The 21,233-nt window shown below is 40.4% G+C and overlaps 1 protein-coding gene across 1 annotated transcript in view; it reads right to left on the bottom strand.

Annotated features, from left to right (window-relative positions):
• The window catches only part of COLQ (collagen like tail subunit of asymmetric acetylcholinesterase), a gene marked incomplete at its 5' end in the record, with an annotated part of 66,536 nt that overhangs the window by 18,733 nt on the left and 26,570 nt on the right, over positions 1-21,233 (bottom strand). Inside the window, 7 exons of the mRNA XM_083379023.1 lie at positions 81-217; positions 7,268-7,364; positions 10,622-10,702; positions 13,132-13,167; positions 15,427-15,471; positions 16,901-16,927; positions 20,570-20,632. Of these exons, the coding sequence (XP_083235149.1) occupies positions 81-217; positions 7,268-7,364; positions 10,622-10,702; positions 13,132-13,167; positions 15,427-15,471; positions 16,901-16,927; positions 20,570-20,632 (486 nt within the window). The remainder of the gene's footprint in view (positions 1-80; positions 218-7,267; positions 7,365-10,621; positions 10,703-13,131; positions 13,168-15,426; positions 15,472-16,900; positions 16,928-20,569; positions 20,633-21,233) is intronic.

The following is a 21,233-nucleotide window of genomic DNA, read 5'->3' as shown; positions in this document are numbered from 1 at the left end:
GATCGACAGGATCACCATCCTAACCCACTGAGCCACCTCGTCCCTTATGCCCATCTTAATTCTTGTCAAAACTCACTTACTGCAGGTACTTTGGAAAAGGCCTCTCCAAACAGTGGCTCCTCATATGGTGGGCCATTCACATTTGGCTCAGAGTTGCAGAGACATTTCCCTGCAGGTCCTGGAAGTCCTTTTTCCCCTTTTGGCCCCATTAGTTGCCCTAAAAAATATCAGATTGCCAAATTAGGAAGTTGTGAAATAGACATAGACGTACTAGAAAAAGCAAACTGGGCCTAGGTTACCATCTAAACCATTAATATTTACAACTCACAAGTGCTGTAAATATATTTTATTTTAACTCTAATAAACTGGACAATACATGTATAAACCTTCCATCCTTGGTTTTGGATAGGGATGGTGTTAAGTAGTGGGCTCTTTGGTGCAGGAAGGAAGACACGAGGCTGACTACAGGATAAGTCATACTTTATTCTTGCTAGAACTGTACTGAAACTTGGCCGCAACCAGCCACAATATATAGTCTAGCCCCTAGGCGGCAGACAATAGGTTTGAACCCACTCTCACCGCCTGCGGCTAGCCAATTGCAGGACAGGAGACAGCTAGTTTCGGTTACTGGAGAGCCGTTAGCTGCTCTAGCAACGCACGTGGTGTATCACCACAAGCCCAGTACATAACACCCCTCCCCTCTTAGATCAGACTATGATAACTGCGATTAGTCTTGACAGCTGTCAAGACTTATTAATCAACTCACATACAACTTTAGTGATAATAATAAAAATAATAAAAATAATAAATAATAAATTCACTGTGGCTACAATGAGATTAAACAACGTCTAATGAACAGGCTTACATTGCAGTAATGGCAGTTTCACAATGCACAAGTTTCTGTAGTTAGTGGTAACAGGTTTTACAACACTATACATCACTTTATTTTACAATGTAATCTGTGAGGTACGCAGGAGGCTTGTGTGGCCTAGAGGAACATCTTGGAGTTCCCATCACTTTGTGGTCTACCAGCTTACCCAGTGGGCTGGGTAGACCCATGTCCCTTTGTGCTCCAGAGTCAAGGGGAATCGAAACGCTCTGGCTGGCCTCACCAGGTTGGCCCACCCCAGAGTCAGTCTGTTCGGCAGAGTAGACACAGCGGTTGATGAAGTTTGGCTGGCTCGCTTCGTCAGGGGTTCCATGTTGCACTCCCATGCTACCCAGTTCTTCCTCAGATTCCATCTCCACTGAGAAGGAAAAACCCTGGTGGTCCAAGTGAGGGCTGGCTTGGCCACAAGTTTGAGGACCTTGGGAAGGACTTATGACACAGTCCTCACTTAGTGGCCATTCTGGAAAACTTTTCCTAAGTTGATCAATGTGTCTTCTGACAACTCGCCCTCCATCCAACCCCACTTCATAAGATAGGGGTCCAGATGCCTTGGTTATTTGACCAGGAAACCATAAATTCCCTTGACCATAGTTCCTGGCCCAAACCCAATCACCCATGTGCAGCACCTTGGAGGCTTTGATCGAGAGGCTTCTGCTACCACTCTGTCTGGATGCAATCTGTCCCAGTTTAGTAATCAAACGCCTCCCCCAATGTAGTTCTGCAGGACTTTTGCCTGTAGCAGTGCAGGGTGTAGAATGCTGGCAGAGTAAAAAATCTGCCAATCTATGATGCCAGTCACCTGTGACAATGTGCTTGAGTGCCTCCTTCATTGTCCTAACCATGCGTTCAGCTTGACCATTAGAAGATGGATGAAAGGGTGCAGACGTTGCATGTCTGATGAGATTAGCTCTAAGGAAAGCCTGAAATTCAGCAGCAGTGAATTGGGCCCCATTGTCTGAAACTAAGACATCAGGCAACCCATGTTTTGCAAAGAGTTTTCTCAGCACCTGGATGGTCCTAGCAGTAGTCATGTTAGGAACTGGAATTACTTCCAGCCATTTTGAGTGGCTATCCATTACTATCAGGAAGAGCGGTCCTTGAAAAGGCCCAGCGTAGTCTATGTGAATCCTAGACCAGGGAGTGTGTGTTTCCTCCCACCTGTGAACTGGAGCCTATAGCATTTCAGGCCTAGAGTGCTTGCATGTATAAAAACAATGGACTTGACTTTCAATGGTCTTATCAAGGCCAGGCCACCAAAGGTAGCTTCTAGCTAAAGCTTTCATTTTGACAATGCCTGGATGGCCTTCATGTAATGATTGTAAAACCCTGTCTCTTAGGGAAGTGGGAATTATGACTCTGTCTCCCCATAAAATGCACCCTTTATGTGCAGACAACTCATGTCTCCTGACAAAAAAAAACTTTGAAATTCAGAGCCTGGACTTTTTTCCAACCAGCCCGTATATACCCATGTCAACACTCTACTAAGTATTTTATCTGTGGCAGTTTCAGCAGCAATGTCCCCTGCATGGAGGGGAAACTCAGGTATGTCCTGTATGGACAATATTCTAGCAGCAGGAGCTGGAGCTGGATCCATTAGTGGCAGTGGTAGTCTTTTGAGGCCATCAGCATGGCCCATTTCCTTCCCTGGTTTGTGAATTAGTTTAAAATTGTATGCAGACAGAAAAATAGACCATCTCAACATTCTTGGAGATAGTATGTGGAGGGTTTGTTTGTCTTTTGTGAAAAGTCCCAACAGAGGTGGTCAGTGTAGACAGTGAAATCCCTGCCATATAAGTAATCATGAAATTTTTTAATTCCAGCAACTCTGGCCAGGCCCTCTTTGTCAATCTGGGCATAGTTGCGCTCAGCAGAGGACAAGGTTCTTGAGTAAAATGCTATAGGAACCTGTTTCCCATTTTTTTTCTATGTGACTTAAAACTGCCCCCACCCCACGGAGAGATGCATCACATGCAAGACATACAGGTTTAGACTCTTTGTAGTGAGTTACAGTGGACTTTTCTGACAATAGTGCTTTTAAGTCCTGGAAACTTTTTTCATGTAAGTTAGTCCATTTCCATGGAGCTTTCTTATCTAGAAGCCTGTGGAGGGGCTCTGCTATTGCGGCCTTATGAGGTAGAAATGTGTGATAGATGTTTAGGAGGCCCAAGAATGCTTGTAGCTCTCCTTTTGATTTGGGCCTGGGAGCCATTTTAATGGCCTTCACTTTAGAATCAGCGGGGTGAATGCCGTTAGCATCAATTCGGAAACCCAGGAATTCTGTTGATGAAACCCCAATATCTACACTTGTTCTTTTTTAATTTGAGGCCTGCTTCATGAAGCCTCTGCAAAACAGCCCTGAGCCTTCTGGCCAACACTTCACGGGATTCCCCTGCAATAAGAACATCATCAAAATAAGGGCAGATGCCCTGGATGCCCTTAAGTGTACGTTCCATTATCCCTTGGAAAATACTCTGTGCAACACTGACTCCATACTGTAAACATTTAACTTTGAACGCCCCTCTGTGAGTCACGATCGTTTGAGCCATGGCTGTGGCCTCATCAACCGGCAATTGCTGATAGGCCTGTACTAAATCAAGTTTACCAAAAATAGTACCCCCTTGCAAGGAAGCTAAAATATGGTTGACCACAGGGACCAGGTAAGCGTGTTGCTTGAGGGCTTTATTTAGAGTGCATTTATAGTCAGCACAAATGCAAATTTCCCCGTTGGCTTTAAGTGGAGTGACTATAGGAGTTTCCCACTCCCTCCCTCCCATCAACCGGTTGTAACACGCCCTGTTTTACAAGCTTATCGATTTCAGAATCAATTTTGTATTTTAAGGCAAAGGGGACCCTGCAAGGTTTAACCCTAATTGGAACAATGTTAGGATCTAACTTAAAAGAAATAGGCGGTCCTGTGTATGTCCCTAGGTTTGAATCAAAAACATCCACGTATTCTTCGCACACTGACATGAGGTCTGCAGTTTGTGTCCGGTTTATGCCAGTAATCTGAATACTTAAGGCATCAAACCAATCAAGTCCAATAAGACTCGTTCTTTGGCGCCCTACTACTATTACATCCAGGTGCCCCAAAAGCCCTTTAAATTTTACCAATAACGTGGCTTCACCCTTAACTTTAACGTGAGCATTTTGAAAATCCATTAAAATGATATCTGAGGGTCTTAGTTTAGCGCAATTGTTACTGTGCCTACACACGAAGTCAAATGTGTCTTGCAAAATGATTGAGACTGCAGAGCCGGAGTCCAATTCCATCTTACATGGAACTCCTTGTAGCTCTACCAAGACCTTAAGTTTGGGTTTGAGGGGGCGTCGAGCCCCAGTGCAGCATATGCTTCTACGGCTTCTGAAGAATCCCACACTAACTGGACCCTGGGCCCCAGTACCTCTCCTAGTCGGTTCTTCCGACTGGTGTTTGGGTGGCCGGTCTCTCTGGCGGGCTCTGCAAACCACCACAATGTGGCCTGTTCTTCCACAAGCTCTACACATGGCCGAACAAAATCTGCAATTGGCACGAAAATGGTTGCCTCCGCACCCCTTACATCTTGGTAAGAGAACTGCCTTGTAATTGTCCTCTCGCTGGTGGTTGTTGTGGTGTTGTGCATTGGATTGCCTTTGACGTCTGTTGATTTTGGGTTCTTCTTCCTCTGACGATTCTCCGGCACATTTGGCAACCTCAAGATGGACCAATTCTTCAACTTTTGAAGGTTTGGTAGGCTGAACTGTCTGCACTGCACCCCCGGTGGCTTCGTTGGCCATCACCTTGTCCTGTGCCTCAGAAAATGTTAAGTTGGGTCTAGCAAATAGTCTCTGCTGAAGCATTCTGTCCCGAAGGCCACAGACAAGCCAGTCTCTTAGTCGTTCTTCTAAGTTTGAGAACTTGCAAAGGCGTGCGGCCTGTCTTAGGCTCGCAATGAACTCTGAAGCTGTCTCCCCGGGTAGCTGCACTCTTTGGTCGAATTTGAATCTCCAAGCCATCTCAGACATCTTGGGCTGGAAGTGCCCGGTTAGCTTCTTCTTAAGATCTGCGTATGAGACTGCTTCGATGGGCGTCGGCATGAAAAGATTCTCAGCCAAGTCAAAGGTTGCTGGGCCGCACATGCAAAGCAATGTTGCAGCCTTCCTCTGCAATCTGATTTGCTCTCAGATAGTTTTCTACTTGCGAAAGGTAAGATGGCCATTCTTCCGGATGCTTCACATCAAATTCTTTTAATTTGCCGACCTTCGACATTCTTCCTTCAGTTTCCTGCGATCTTCGGATCCTCCTTCTAGGCTCAGGGAATGCGTCTGCTGAGCGTGAGGCCACTAGTGTGGCTTGCTAGCCGGCCTAGAGAGTGGGGGAGGAAAATACCTCTTCCCTCCGGCGTGTGCTGCCGACCCCTCGTTGACTTCAGCTCTTAATCGGCGAAGCAGGATCCCATCCTCGTTGCCACTGTTAAGTAGTGGGCTCTTTGGTGCAGGAAGGAAGACACAAGGCTGACTACAGGATAACACATACTTTATTCTTGCTAGAACTGTACTGAAACTTGGCTGCAACCAGCCACAATATATAGTCTAGCCCTAGGCGGCAGCCAATAGGTTTGAACCCACTCTTGCCGCCTGGGGCTAGCCAATTGCAGGACAGGAGACAGCTAGTCTGGGCTGCTGGAGAGCCGTTAGCTGCTCCAGCAATGCACGTGGCATATCACCACAAGCCCAGTACATAACAGATGGTATTGCTGGTACCCAGTTAACAGATCCTCTTGGACTTGCAACTCCTGCTTGAAGAACAGTGGTATGCATAGCTAGGAGGGCCTTTGTGCAACTTTGGGTTGTGTATCATATGTACCCATACCTAGGCTGGGGGGCCTTGCTCACAGTCACTCGTGAGTTTGTGATCTTCAGACTGAAATATTGCAATATGTTTTACAGTGGACTATCCTTTAAGAGTATTAGGAAGCTCCAACTGGTGCAAAATGCAAGAGCATGGGAAGTTACTAGTGCCAGTTATTCAACAGAGGTGAAACCTTTACCCGGTGATCTGCATTGATTTCAGTGTGCTTTTGAGTGCAATTTATGGTCCTGATTGTCATCTTTAAAGTCCTTCATTGGTTAAGATTGGGATACATATAAGATCATCTCTTCCTTACCAGGTTTGGCAGGAAGGTACCATCATCTAGGGAATATTGTCTCATGGAGCCAGAAGAAGAATCTTTTCTTCTGTGGCACTCACTCTTTGGAACATCATTCCCCTTGAAAATAGATTGGTCCCATCCCTATTGGTGTTTTGTAGGCCTTGAAAACTTGACCTTGTACCTGAGCCTGAAGTCCTGGGCGTGGGACAGAGCCTGTTTCCTGACTGTGTGGATGATTGGTATACAATGCTTGACTGCTATGTGTTTTATTTTTATTTTCTATTTTGTTATAGTGTGTATTTTATGTAATTTATTGTAAGCCATCTAGAGTCATGTAAACATAAGATGGACAGCTATGTAAATTGAATAAATAAACAAACAATGCTCTTTTGCATAGATTGCCTGTCTTCAAGTTCTAAGATGCAACTGAACCGTTTTTACTGATTCAGTCTATATTTTTCATGGGCTGCAGCTTTGCCCCAAAACCTGGGTACCTGACTTGGCATGGAGTTCCTGAATTTGAGAGAAAAGCACCCAATACATTTGCAAAGTGACTTTTTTCATTTCCTGACACTACCACAAGTACTTCAGGCAAAGCAAAAAAATTTTTTATTAAGACGGGTCAAGTTTTTACATAGGCTACAGTACATACTTTTATTATATGATAGGTATATCCAAAAGCAACATATGAAAAAACAAAGGTAATTTATGTGTTAACACCAGGTTAAAATGCTGGCATCATAAGCTTTAGAATTCTACACAATGCTGCATTTACATTAATGTTAAAATGGATGAATGTATCAATAATCTTCAATTTAAGACAACTGCACAGTGACTGATATCTCTGTACATCTCTGTTATCTAGTTCAGGCAGGGAGGGAAACAATTTGTTCCTTGTTTGCTTTTTCTCTTATATGATATATATCACATCAGCTATCAATTCTACTCTTATCACAACTTCAAGGAGACAGAGGATAATACTATTCTGTTTTTCCTACCACTGAATGCCCTCCAGCATATAGTGTAATTATCAAGGAAGGGGGAGAGATGCGCCATGTGATTTTAGCCATGGTAGTTTGCTTACTGAATTCCACCTATACCTTCCTCAAAGCCTATTGACCCCTAAAATGCTAACTTAATGAAATTCCTTCAGCTAATGATTGAACAAACATGAAAGGTATATTCTGTTTAGCATTATTATATTATTAAAATTTAAGCATAAGTCAGCTATAAGAAAGCCCAGTCTTACCTGCTACTAACTGTCCTGTTGGACCTGATACTCCAGGAGGACCAGGCCTACCTGGTGGGCCTATACTTCCAGGGGGTCCTATGTCTCCTTTTTGTCCCTAAAAAAAGAACCGTATAACTATTTCCTTACATATACACTATAAGCTGTAATATAAAGGAAATTAAAAAGTCTTAGGTCAGTATTTTTCAAACCTGGCAATTTAACTTGAATTCCCAGAATCCCCCAGAAAAACATGCCCCACACATCTACAGTTGTCAAGCTTGAAAAACACTGTCTTAAGCTATAAATCTAACATGCCTGTTAATCCAAGCAATAAAACTCTTCAGATATAGTTTGGTAATCCAAAGTAAGAATTTATTTTAAATAAAGTCAACCCACAGCTCATCATGTCTCCTATATGTGCCCATGTATTTATCTGAAAAAAAATATGCATTTATATAGCGTCAAAAATATTTTCTTTATTTTCCTATTCTGCATTTTCCACGAATGGGTAATTTCTCCAAGACAAAAATAATGTTTGCTTGGGTATAGGAGAATCCTTTTTCTCAAACCAGATCATTCCCAGGAAAAAATAATTTACAAAGACATATTTTACTGCTGCCAAGCTGAGTTTGGCTGATTTTGACAAGCTTAAACAGGGGCTACTTCTTGGACAATTTGCTATCTGAAACTTCCAGGGCTATAAGTAAGACCAGGAGGACAAAAAAACACAAAAAAAACCACAGGTAGGTGACAATAAAAATCATGAAGTCATCAGGAGTGTTTACTTTTTACTTGTAACAATTTATTATTGTGGATATAATTATACCATCACAAGATCTGCAGTAACAAAAGACCTAGACAGCTTTTTGAAAGACCACTTGGAGGATAAATGATGATGTTTCTGGCATGCAATCTTTTAATGGAAGAAATACTGAGGGAATACATTGCTTAATGCCATGAGTTCCAACCAGTGGCTAAGAGTTATATAGCGCTAGGCATGTCTTGCTTTATTTCATATGTACTTCCACAGCAATGGCACTGTACAGCATTAAGATAAGCATTTGTTTCTACTAATTGTGTTTTGATTTGTGTGTGAGGGTGGGTGTGTTTGAGTCAATTTTGACTCCTGTCAATAACCTAGGCTTGTTCTTGCAATTTTCTCAGCAAGATTTTTCAGAAGTGGTTTGCATTGTCTACTTCCTATGGTTGAGAGAGAGTGACTGGCCCAAGGTCACCCAGCTGATTTTGCCTAAAGTGAGACTGGAACTCACAGTCTCCTGGTTTCTAGCCTGGTGCCTTTAACCTAGTGCCTTATGGATAACCATATTAACTCCCATAGGCTACTGGTATATAAAGCTGATCTGTAGGTTGATCACAGAGTGTACCATGAATATATAGAACATAGAACAATAGAATTGGAAGGGACCTTGGAGAGCTTCTAATCCAATGCTCTGCTCAAGCAGAAGATCCTATATCACTCTGGACAAATAGCTGTGCAGCTTCTTCTTGAAAACCGCCAATGATAGTGCATCCATGACATCTAGAAGTAAGCTGTTCCACTGATTAATTGTTCTCAATGTCAAGAAATTTCTCCTTAACTCTAGGTTGGATCTCACTTTAATGATCTTCCACCTATTACTTCTTGCCTTGCTCTCAGGTGCTTTGGAGAATAGATTAACTCCTTCATCTCTGTGGCAGCCACTCAAGTACTAAAAGATTGCTATCATCCCTAGTCCTTCTCTTCATTAGATTAGACATTCCTAGTTTCCTCAATTGTTCATTGTAATGGTTTAGCCTCTAGACCCCTTATCAACTTTGTTGCTCTTCTCTGCACTCTTTCTAGGGTCTCAACATCTTTTTTTGTATCATGGTGACCAAAACTATTCCAAGTGTGGACTTACCAGTGTAGTATAAAGCAGTACTACCACTGTACATGATCTTGAAACCATCCTTCTGTTGATGCAACCTAGAACTGCATTAGCTTTTTTGGCAGCTGCAACCGATTTCTGGCTCATACTTAAGTGATGACCTACTAGGACACCTATATCCCTCTCACAGTGGCTACTGTTGAACCAGGTATCACATTTTCTATTCCTGTGCATTTGGTTTTTCTTGCCAATATTTTTTTGCTTTGATCTTTTTTAAGGAAAAGGAAAGTGTGAGTAAAACAAAACAATCATGGAGGAGTTTATAGATGTACTAATTTGTTTAAAACATTTATAGTGAATTGTCTGTTATCTTTGATGAAGGAGACTTAAAGCCACTACAAACAAGAGAACAGCAAGATTCAAAAACAATTAATAAACAGAGAGTAAGGGAGAGAAGAAATTGGAAAAGTGGAGAGAAAGAAGCAGAAAAAGGTTGGTGACAACAGGTCTGAAAACAGGGGCATTTCCCCACAAATATTACATATTCTCAAGACATTTTCCACCAGCAATAATAGAGTTCCTAAAACTGTGGCAACTGGAACAGAGTGCGTGTCATGCCTGTGATGATGTTGATTAATCTGGCACTTGTAAGACTAGGTCTATATATATCCTGTCTTAGTGCATCTAACCTGAGAAGACTCCAGGCATGAACTTAAAGGAGTCAATGAGCTGAGCAAGATACATCTCAGAATGGAAGTGGAAGTAACACCTTCTTAATTTAGCTGCCACCACAGGCATTTAATATGAGGACGTCAGCTGGCTTTGGAGGCAGGAAATGACTCAGTGGGTGAGAAATGTCTTTCTTATTTAACAAATAGTTAAGTACCCATCTAGTTTCTTCCCTGTGAAGTTTCAAAACAACATTTAACCTATAGAAGGGTTAAATCTATGATGAGATTTGTCTAATAACATAAATAAGACCAGTAGCTATAGTCATAGCCTTGACATATCTAAATTTTCTCATCCATTATTTGGAGAAATTGGCAAGAAGTGTAGACCAATGGTCAGTCGTGGGCACAACAAATTTAATGCCAACATAGGTTTTTGATGACAACAGTGAGCGAAGAATACAATTTAACAAAGTCTTTAAGGAAAATATTTAAGTAGCATGCTAGAAACTATAGACAAAAAAAGAAAGAAAAGAAAAAAAAGCCAGCATTGTGATTCAGACAAGAAGTATGAGGAGAAATAAATAAATAAATAAATAAATAAATAAATAAATAAATAAATGAGATTTAGATTAAATTAAGCTTGTTTTCACCCTGCACCTGAATATAAAATTGATTTCTGCAATCCAAAGATCATCAAGGCTCTTTAAGTTATCATAAACAAGGCCTTTATAGAAATAAAAATATTTTATCTAAATTTACATAACAAAATTAAATATATATTAAGGAAGTTAGAATTAAAACAAAATAAACAAAATGTAGTACAGGATTCCTACTTGTTTGCCTCGTTTCCCTGGCCGTCCAGTTGGTCCTCTGTGTCCTGATGCACCAGGTTCCCCCTTTGGACCCATTTCTCCCTTTATGGGGATAGAAAGGATAAAACCCAAATCTTCAGTGCAAAAATACACACTTGGTTATGAAACTGTCTTACTCAAAACTCAGCAGATACTCACATGCATGCCAAAAAGAGATCCTTCTAAATTCTTGTGTAAATAATATTAACTGAAGTATATTGCACATTAGAATACTGGACTATAGCTCCATCAACTTGGAAAAAAGCTTAATAATTATACCATTAGTACACCAAATAATAAAAAGCTTCATTTGCTTTCTTTTTTCCTTGGTCAATGAAGCCACAATCCAGTGTTTGCATCCTATTCTGAAACCCTAGATATTTTTCTTGCTGCACTCTTTCGGGAATAGAAAGCTGGTCACACCTGGGTCCCAAAGACGTTTTTTCATGAGTTAACTGGACTTTCTTATTATTTTTTGAAGACATTTCATTTATCACCCAAGACGTTTCTTCAGCTCTGACTGGATGGTGGGGAATGGAGACTGGAGATAGATGATGTCATATTCCTTCCCCTCTGTTGAGAGAGGGCTGTTCAATTTTGACATCGATGACCTCTTTGACCCCTCTTTCAAACCAGAAGTCCTCTCTGTCCAAACTGTGGACTTTGTTGTCTTCGAAAGAGTGGTCTTTGTCTTTTAAATGCAGATGGACTGCCAATTCTTGTCCTGATGGGTTTGTTCTCCTATGTTGTGCCATGCATTTATGAAGTCGTTTTGTTTCCCCAATGTACGGATATGCACATGGCTCACTGCATTGTACTGCGTATACCACGTTGCTCAGTTTGTGTCTGGGTGTTTTATCCTTGAGGTGGACAAGCTTCTGCCTTAGTGTATTCTTGGGTTTCAAGTGTACACATATGTTGTGTTGGCTAAAAATCCTCCCGAGCATTTCCAATATTCCTGCAATATATGGAATGACTATGTTGGTTCATTTATTGTTTTCTTCTTTGTCTGTTATGGAGGAGCTCTTCCTGGGTCATTTTTTTTGGGGAATTTGATAAATATAAATCCTTCTATTCCCATCCAATCAGAGCTGAAGACTCTTCTTGGATAAGAAGCAAAATGTCTTCAAACAATAACAAGAAAGTCCAGTTGCTTTGTGAAAAAGCATCTTTGGGACCCAGGTGTAATCTGGATGATTGAGAATCTCCATAGACAGTCACACCTGGTTGTTAGCCATCAGCCCAAATAAAAGTGAATTCAGATTGTTCCCAAGAAACCCTCTACCCTGTTATAGAAAGGGTTCTGATAATTAAGTAGAAACGGACAAGCTCAAATCCTTAAACATAGAAAGCCTGTCCATTATTCAGACATCTTTAAACACAAGGTCAGATTTATGAACGTGGGAAAGGAGAAAGAGAAGAGGCATGAAATGTATGAAAGCTCCTTGTGCCCCATTCCCTAATTGCTTCAGTCCTGCTTACTAGCAGCATATGGACTCCAAGGGCAGTTACAACTTTTCTCTTAGGACAGAGAAAACAATTTCCTCTGAACATTACTGGAACATCAAAATTAGAAATGAAACAATGAGCAATGACATCAACAGCACCAAATACATTTTTCTACAACTACTCAAATCAACCTACTTTCCCCCTCCCCTCAAATGATTAACTAGTGTGAAACTAGCTTGAAGAATTTTAATGGATTTTCTAGGTAAAAGAAAATGTGGTCCTTACAGTTATGAACAGATGGTTACTTTAACCAGATATGCATACAATTCTAAAAACTCAGGCGTAATAGTCATGGCAAAAATCCACTAGACCAAATTAAAATAACAAGAGCTGCATGACAGTTCATGTTATTTAATTGCACAAATTATGAATTTTCCAGTTTATATTCTCAGCTTTTTAACAATAATTTCAACTTCACATTTTTACCTGGAACTGAATATCTGAGACCTGTACTGATCCCATTCTTTTCAATCATTAACACAATGTTTCTCAATTTTAGTAACTTTAAGATGCGTGCATACAAGCTCCAGAATGGCTGGACTCTGGAGAGATCAGGAAGTTGATTCATCCTAAAATTGCTGAGGATCAGAAACACTGCATTGTCCTAATCAGAAGCAGCCTAATGTATTCTACAGATCTTGCTTCTGAAACTTCCTTAAACTTGGTTCAACATATATAAAATAAGTACAAAGTAGAGGCCAATGGGTATCCTACACTATCTACAGTTTACTTACCTTCTTTGGGGGCAGGAAAGAGTGAAGGGAATCTATGCCATTTGAATTTCCATAGTGGCAAGACTATGACAAGAGTTGGGAATGAACAGTGCAACCTTATCCATATTTATTTAATATTAAGTCCCACTGAATACTTAATAGTTAGGAGTAGAAAATTAGGACTAAATTGTCTCTCAAAATCCCTATGTAATATTAACTCCAACACATGTCCATGCTGTGCACAGACTGAGCATCCCTGATGTACCTTACCTTTTGCCCCAACATTCCAGGGAAACCCATATATCCCTGCAAAGAAAAAGGTGAATAAAAATGAGCTATCCTTTAATTAAAAGTTTGGGGGAGTTGATCTTGGATTTTTCTCAAAGGTGCTTTTTCAAAAGGTAATTTGCTTCTCATCCAAGAAGCTTCTTCAGTTCTGACTGAAGCTTCTTGGATGAGAAGTGAAACATCTTCATGGGAAAACAGGAAAGTCCAGTTGTCTTTTGAAAAAGCACCTTTGGGACAATCATGACCTGACTAATAATCTCCATAGATACTGATCTTGGCTGTGTTTATTTCTTTATAGATCATTTACATGTTGCCCAAATCAGACCATGTGACTATGGCACAACACAAAAGGAAAACAACCAACTAAAACAAGATGGTATATTATACTAAAACTTACTAAAATAATAAATTGGCAATGAGACACAAATGATATAAGGACAGAGATAATTATATTTAACTAGTCCTGAGTGAAGTAATTATAATTTGCATGCTTTTTTTTAAACAACGAACAAGGATGAATGTGACCTTTAAACATAGGTATAACGTTTCCATTTATATTATCCCAAAGATGCTTTTTCACAACTGGACTTTCTTTTTTTTCTTTGACGATGTTTCACTTCTCAACCAAGAAAACTTCTTCAGCTCTAACTGGATGATGGGGAATCGAACGATTTATACTCTTTGCAGGCAGCTGATCATTTGCATTCTTTTAGAGAGTCGTTGAGGCCACCTGGAGGTTTATTTGTGTCATCAGGGTCACTTGAGTAGTGCAAATGGTTGTGGAGCCTTCTTGGAACTGCTGAAAGGACTGTGTTGTAGACTGGAGGTAGATGATATCGTATTTCTCCCCCTCTGTTGATCAAGGGCTGTTCAGTTTTGACATAGATGGCCTCTTTGACCCCTCTTTCAAACCAGTTGTCCTCTCTGACCAAAATGTGGACTTTGCTGTCTTTGAAAGAGCAGAAGAGTCAGAGCTGAAGAAGGTTCTTGGATGAGAAGTGAAACAACTTCAAAGAAAAACAAGAAAATACAGTTGCCTCATGAAAAAGCACTGTTGGGATAACTATGACCTGGATGACTGAGAATCTCCATTAATATTATGCTAATTTTTTCTCTTCATGATTTTGTCTTTACACTCCAAGGCTTCCCTTTAAATGTGCATTTCTTCAATTATCTATCACCCATTTATCTTCCCTATTCTTACTTCGGTCCCTGGCTTTGTCCTAAAATGACATTTTAGAATTACATCTTTAATACATTGGAGCAAAAATTACTTTGACAATATTGATCTTAATATAAAGACTGTGAATATGTGGTTTTTTTAATCTCACATAAATGAAATCTCCATCTTGAAAGAAGAAAAGAGATCTTGCATCTCTTATACTGTTTAACATATGTTGCTATGCACAAGTACTTGAGAATAATCATAATTTTGTCATAGAAAAAGACTAGTGCAATTTTAAATGCTGACATCATAAAATGAACACCTGGAATAATGCATTTCTTCAGCTGGCTATACCACATCTGTCAATTCTTGGTGGAAAATTTGACACCCTGCTGTGTTGAACTTAGACTTCGGCCCTACATAGTTATAACATTATTTCCATTCTTGAAAAGAAATCCTGGGTTTTTAAGAGTTAGTCATGTAGAGCCAGAAGAGATTTTTCAGATTTAGCCCGACTGATCAGGAATGTTATAAATCAGTATTTTTCAAACTTGGCAAATGCAGGCTAGGGAATGAATGACAGCTGAAGTGCACAGATCTTCAAGTTGACAAGTTTGAAAAAACTGGTATTGAGGAAGCTAAACCACACATTTTCTTCTTTAAAGTCTTGAAGGGAAGCAACACGCAGCTAGAAACCAATCTTACAAATCTAGGACTTCATAAAGTTCCTTGTACAGAAGTTTCCTTGTACAACATCCTAAGAAACATAATTCTTCTATAAATAGGCCAAAATGTAAAACATCCATTTTGTCCAGTATTCTATATTTTTTTAATCTCACCTTTATTATATTTATAAATAATTAAAGGCAGAAAACATATCTAATTCTCCCTCCTATTTTCTTCACAACATGGTCCTGTGAGATGAATTGGGCTGACAGTATGTGACTGGTCCAAAGTCATCCAACTGGCTTTCATGTCTAAAGCGGGACTAGAACTCAGTCTCCTAGTTTCTAGCCTGATGCCAGATGCCAAACTAGTCTGAAGAACAAACGAGGAAAAAAATATCCCAGGTCTCTATAAGATTGCTTGATATTATAGTAAGAAAATATTACCTTATCACCTTTGCTGCCTTTGACTCCTTTCTGTCCTTGAGCTCCCTGTGGAAAACCATATCAGAACTATATAACATAGCAGTTAAAAGTATGATTGTTTCCTCCCATATCCAATGTTAAATTGAATACAAAGTCTCCACAGTCATGAAGATATGTTAGGTAGACTTTTGGCTTTTCGTACAATGCCACTGGCTATTTATTAGGGCTGGGGAATTCTGGAAGTTGAAGTTGCCAGTGGTAAGAAATGCTGTTATTAGGTTTCTACTCTTCCAGCTTTGGAAATGATTTGGGCTAAGAGCATTAGGTTTGAACAATCTCTCTGCTACTAGTTAACACATATCTTTTTTTTCAGGCTTTCACATTGGCTCCATGAAAAGTACAGCTGTACTTTTAAGAGTCTCATTAGCTTTAACAAGCTGAGTCCTTAAAGCAATTCTACTTTTCTGAAGGTTCACACAGAAACCTGAAAAATGAACGATTTCTGCTTTACTGGATAGTAGAGATGTGGTGGGGTTGGGTCCATGCAGGGGTCTGAGGCATGGTTTCCATAAGCACAAGTGGCCTGGTGTATAATGTCCACATGGATAACTATTGTTGAAGAACAGTGGAGGGAACTCATTCCTTGATTGTCCCTTGCTGATTTCCTCTGGACACCTGGTTGATCACTGGGCTGTGGAATTTCTCAGGAGAAGCAGGGCTCAGCAATATGAAGAATCCTTTTTAAATGAAATACTGAATCCAAGCCATGCCTCCCTTTGAAGTGCCAGACTGGAGCAAACATCTCCTTCTACACTACTAAAAAAACCCTTTGTGTGTATGCAGGCCCTGCACAAAAACCCCTTTCTATCCAGATCAGAGCAGTGGTGGACCATCACTGAAATTATTCAAATCGATAAAATGTTTTCTTCTGAATTTAATAGTTTCACAGTAGAAGTCATTCAATATTACTTTGGTTAATGGCCTTGCTTGAACAGCATTTGTGCCACGTGTTTTCACTTTATAAGAAAAGAAAAAAAGTTATTGTTAGAGAGTAAGTTGTAAGGAATGAATACATATGGAAAGCAGGGATGGTAGGGCCACTCAGAAACAACTCACTATTTCAATCTTGCTTTTATTTCAGCATTAAGTATATAAAGATGTGGAATAGGAATAGTTTTTATCAGCCCAGGAGGAGGATGGACCCATTTATTCTCTGCTGTATTGCATTGGTACAATTTTTTCCCCTGTTTAGATAAGGGTAAGAGTATGAAATCTTTTCTCTGGAGAATTAGATCTTGGAACTACTTACTAAGATCAGCCTAAGAAATTATAGCCCAAGTGTTATTTTCCTTAGATGATTATGTACTCTTTAACCACTTTAACCTCTTTTATTCCTGAATCAAATAAAAGTGGCTATTTTTTTACACTAACTGGATGCTATATACTTATTCATACAGACTAGTGCCAAGTGCTTGTAAGTAATTTTATCACTCACCTTTTCTCCAACACCACCTGTATTACCCTAGAACAAAATTTTGAAAGACAAAAACATAAGAAATGAAAGCATCACATCTCAACCTAGAAGCCAACACAAGAAATCTTGTATAGTAGACATACTTCACATTGCTTTGGATGTTTAATGAGAAACAACAATCAGTGCAAGAGCTAGCATAATTATAATTACAGAAATCTCTGTCATTAATCATTATCTTCACCTCTTTCCTTTATCTAGCATAGATACATTTCTGACACTGTCTTTTACTGGAATTCCAGTTAAATTCTAATCATTTGTAGCAATATCTACAAGCATTTTAATGACACAGTTAATCTTAAAACTTTCACTGAATTCACATACTGTGAAATTGTGAGTGTTAAATATTAAAAAAGTGAAGTCAATATGTACCTGTGTCATATAAATGCAAATGAATATTAAATATCATTTTGAAACATGATATTTTGCCATTTGGATCAAACCATCATAATAAATATTTTTGTTTTCAGAATTATTATTTTTAAAAGCTACATGCAGTCTTCTGCTCTACAGGCCATTAGGATTATTTTAAAAATTAATTTAAAATTAAGGAACTATAAAAGTTATCTCTCACATGTGAATGTGGCATGCTACTTTCTGTTTTTCTATAAATCAATTCAAAAGCAGTTCAGGATATCTACATGTTATGTACTTCCAGCTTATCTGTATGTAAATGGACTTAAAATTAGCCAGTCAATTGCGTGTTGGAACAGGTTAGTCTAATAGATGTTAAATAAATATATAAGTAAGTCAATAGCCCATTGGGTCAGGAAAAGACAAATGGTTACATCTAACAATGCCAAAAAAAAGAAAAGTACATCAGCTTAGGGAAAACTTCCCCCTACCCTAAAAAGCGTAAAGGATCTAATTCTAAGAGTTTTAGATCCTAAATAACAGCTGGTCTAACTGTTTAGAGGTAAATATGTAGCAAGCAACTCTCCTTTACACTATACTATGTTTCTGGAGGCAATAGCCTTACATCACAGATGTTAGAGGTCCAGCTCCTTGCTTTGTAGAATATCTTCCCATTCCATATTGTAGGGTTTTGTTTTTTGTTTTTTTGAAAAATCAAGCAAGGATAGAGGACTTTTAAAATGTAACAAAAAGTGCATCTGTGCTTTTTGTGAGGAAGAATTTTTGTAAATAAAGAAGCTGAGAAGACTCCTACCCACAGTGCCCAGCAACCAGGTTCAAGGTCAAACCAGGATATTTCTTCTACCAAAAAAACCCTTGCATGTTAAATACACTAAATGAATGAATGTACAAATGAATGAATGAATGTGATACTAGCCAGAATACTTCATTTATTCACCCATTTCTATACTTAAAATACATTTAACATATTGTGTAGCTAAGCCTCAGGGGCATCTGCAGGAGTGGATGTAAAAAAGTCAAGATGACAGCCATGATCACATTTATCAAAGCCTCACACCTTCTCCATGTCCTTTAATCATGTGATTGCAACTATAATCTTGCAAGGACAGGCCGAGGAGTTTAGTCAGCATCTGCTGGACAAAATCGCTCAGATCCGGACCGGTCTGGACTCCGACTGGGCAGTATCTGACGAGGGGGAAACGACGGGTCTGGCTAACATTATTTGGGAGGAGTTTGACCCTGTGACTCTGGATGAAGTGGACAGGATCATGGGTAGATTAAGTGCCGCTCTGTGTTTGTTGGATCCGTGTCCTTCCTGGCTGGTTTATGCGGCTCGGGAGGTCACACGAGGCTGACTCCAGGCAGTGATTAATGCTTCTTTGAGTGAGGGGTGCTTCCCTGCTGCTTTGAAGGAGGCGGTGGTGAAGCCCCTCCTCAAGAAACCTGCCTTGGACCCAGCTATTTTGAATAATTTTTGTCCTGTCTCCAACCTTCGCTTTCTTGCAAAGGTTGTTGAGAGCGTTGTGGCATGGCAGCTCCCGCTGGTCCTGGAGGAAACTGAGTATCTGGATCCGTACCAATCGGGTTTCAGGCCCGGGTACAGCACGGAAATGGCATTGGTCGTGCTGGTGGATGATCTCTGGCGGGCCCGGGATAGGGGTTATTCCTCAGTCCTGGTCCTATTAGATCTTTCAGCGGCTTTTGATACCATCGACCATGGTATCCTGCTGCGATGTCTGGGGGGGTTGGGAGTGGGAGGCACCGTTTTATGGTGGTTCTCCTCCTACCTCTCGGGTTGTTCGCAGATGGTGTTGGCAGGAGGGCAGAGGTCAACCCCGAGGCCCCTCGATTGTGGGGTGCCCCAGGGGTCAGTCCTCTCTCCCCTCCTGTTCAACATCTATATGAAGCCACTGGGTGAGATCATCTGCAGTTTCGGGGTAAGGTATCATCAATAGGCTGATGATACCAAGCTTTTCATCTCTACCCCGAATCAACCCAGTGATGCCCTTGACGTGATGTCCCATTGCCTGGAAGTGGTACGAATCTGGATGGGGAAGAATAGGCTCCAACTCCACCCGGCCCAGACCGAGTGGCTTTACGTACCGGCATCTCGTGTAGTCCAGGATATTCCATCTTTGGTTATGGGGGGAGAAGTGTAACCTCCCGTTGATAGGGTGTGCAACTTAGGCGTCCTCCTGGATGCATGACTCAGTTTAGAAGATCATATAGGAGTCGTGGCCAGGGGGGCATTTGCCCAGATTCGCCTGGTGCGCCAGTTGTGCCCCTATCTGGACTGAGATGCTTTACGTACGGTCACTCATGAACTCGTTACCTCCCGTGTTGATTACTGCAATGTTCTCTACATAGGGCTACCCTTGAAGACCACCCGGAGACTTCAGCTGGTGCAGAATGCGGCCGCGCAGGTTGTGATTGGAGCATCCCAATACTCCCATATTACACTCCTCCTGCGTGAGCTGCATTGGTTACTGGTTTCCCTCTGGGTGAGATTTAAGGTGCTGGTTCTTACCTTTAAAGCCCTACATGGCTTGGGCCCGGGATATCTGCAGGACCGTCTGTTCCCAGGAATGACTTCCCATCACCCTGTGTGCTCACACAGAGAAGGCCTCCTCAGGGTGCCGTCGGCCAATGTCGGCTGGTGACCCCCAGGGGTAGGGCCTTCTCTGTGGGGGCACCTGCCCTGTGGAATCAGCTTCCCCTGGAGCTCCGGATGACCCCAGACCTCCGGTCCTTTTGTTGTGACCTTAAGACATTTCTTTTCCAACAGGCCGACCTGGACTGATGATAAGGGGTTTTTTAAATGGTTTTAAGGTTTTTATTGGTTGTAGTTGGGGCTATAGATATAGTTTAATTTTAATTTTAATATTTGTATTTTACTTGTATTTTATTGTTGTTAGCCGCCCTGAGTCTTTTGGGAGATAGGGTGGCATATAAGTCCCATTAAATAAATAAATAAATAATCTTTAATTTTTGGATTTCCCTTGCAAATGCTTCTGTTCAGCCCATGTACACTATTATATTGCCATAAGATATCTGATAAAGAAGAGAAGAAATACAAATATTCCCATACTCTATTACAATACTTTCATTGTATCTGTGGAAAAAAGTCTGTATCTTTTTATTATTATTCTTCATCCCCAAAATCATAAATGTTACCTGTCTACAACATACACCAATTATCTTCTAACCTAGTAGTTGTTAGACCCCAAGAAAGAGAACATAGTGCTTGGAGTAACAAACCTTTAATCCCATTGGTCCTCTTGTGCCTGGCAATCCCATCAAACCTAAATCTCCCTTTTCACCCTAAAAGAAACAATAGCAAAAATTACTCATAATGCCCAGGTTTTATTGCACTGGTTGCACTGGTTGACAGCTGTAGTTCATAATCAGAGAAGAGAAATTTCTACATTTCTTAACGCATCCATATCATGGAAAATTACACTGCATAAACTGAGTTCAACATAAGTTCTTTGTACAGAACAGTAAGCCAATGATCATAGGCTGCTCAGATTGCTCCCTTACCTTTCTTACCATTGGATATAGTTAACCTGGATGGTGCTGAGCCAATTTGCTGATTTGTATCACAGTGTAAGGCCGGAGTGGGCAGATTCTGAGGGTCTCAAGCTACGGTCACATTTATTTTTGAAAGGGGAGACAACAGGATTCAGTGACCATGAAACATTTAGTAAGATTTTATTTCCCATTTTTAAAGGGCGTTGAACTAATTTATGCTTCCAAATTTCTGTATTTCTGGTATTCGGAAACTATCCCACCAGTTGTCAGCAACCACGTTGCCAAATTTCATTAGGAAGAGTGGAAGAGATTGCAACAAAGACAGCCTCTTCTTGTACTTTCAAGGAACAATTCTAATATATTTTTCAGTGAATTGGTTAAGTTTATACTC

The sequence above is a fragment of the Vipera ursinii genome, assembly GCF_947247035.1.
Source record: "Vipera ursinii genome assembly, chromosome: Z".
In the NCBI taxonomy this organism is placed as follows: domain Eukaryota; kingdom Metazoa; phylum Chordata; class Lepidosauria; order Squamata; family Viperidae; genus Vipera; species Vipera ursinii.
This window is presented reverse-complemented; position numbering and strand designations above follow the sequence as displayed.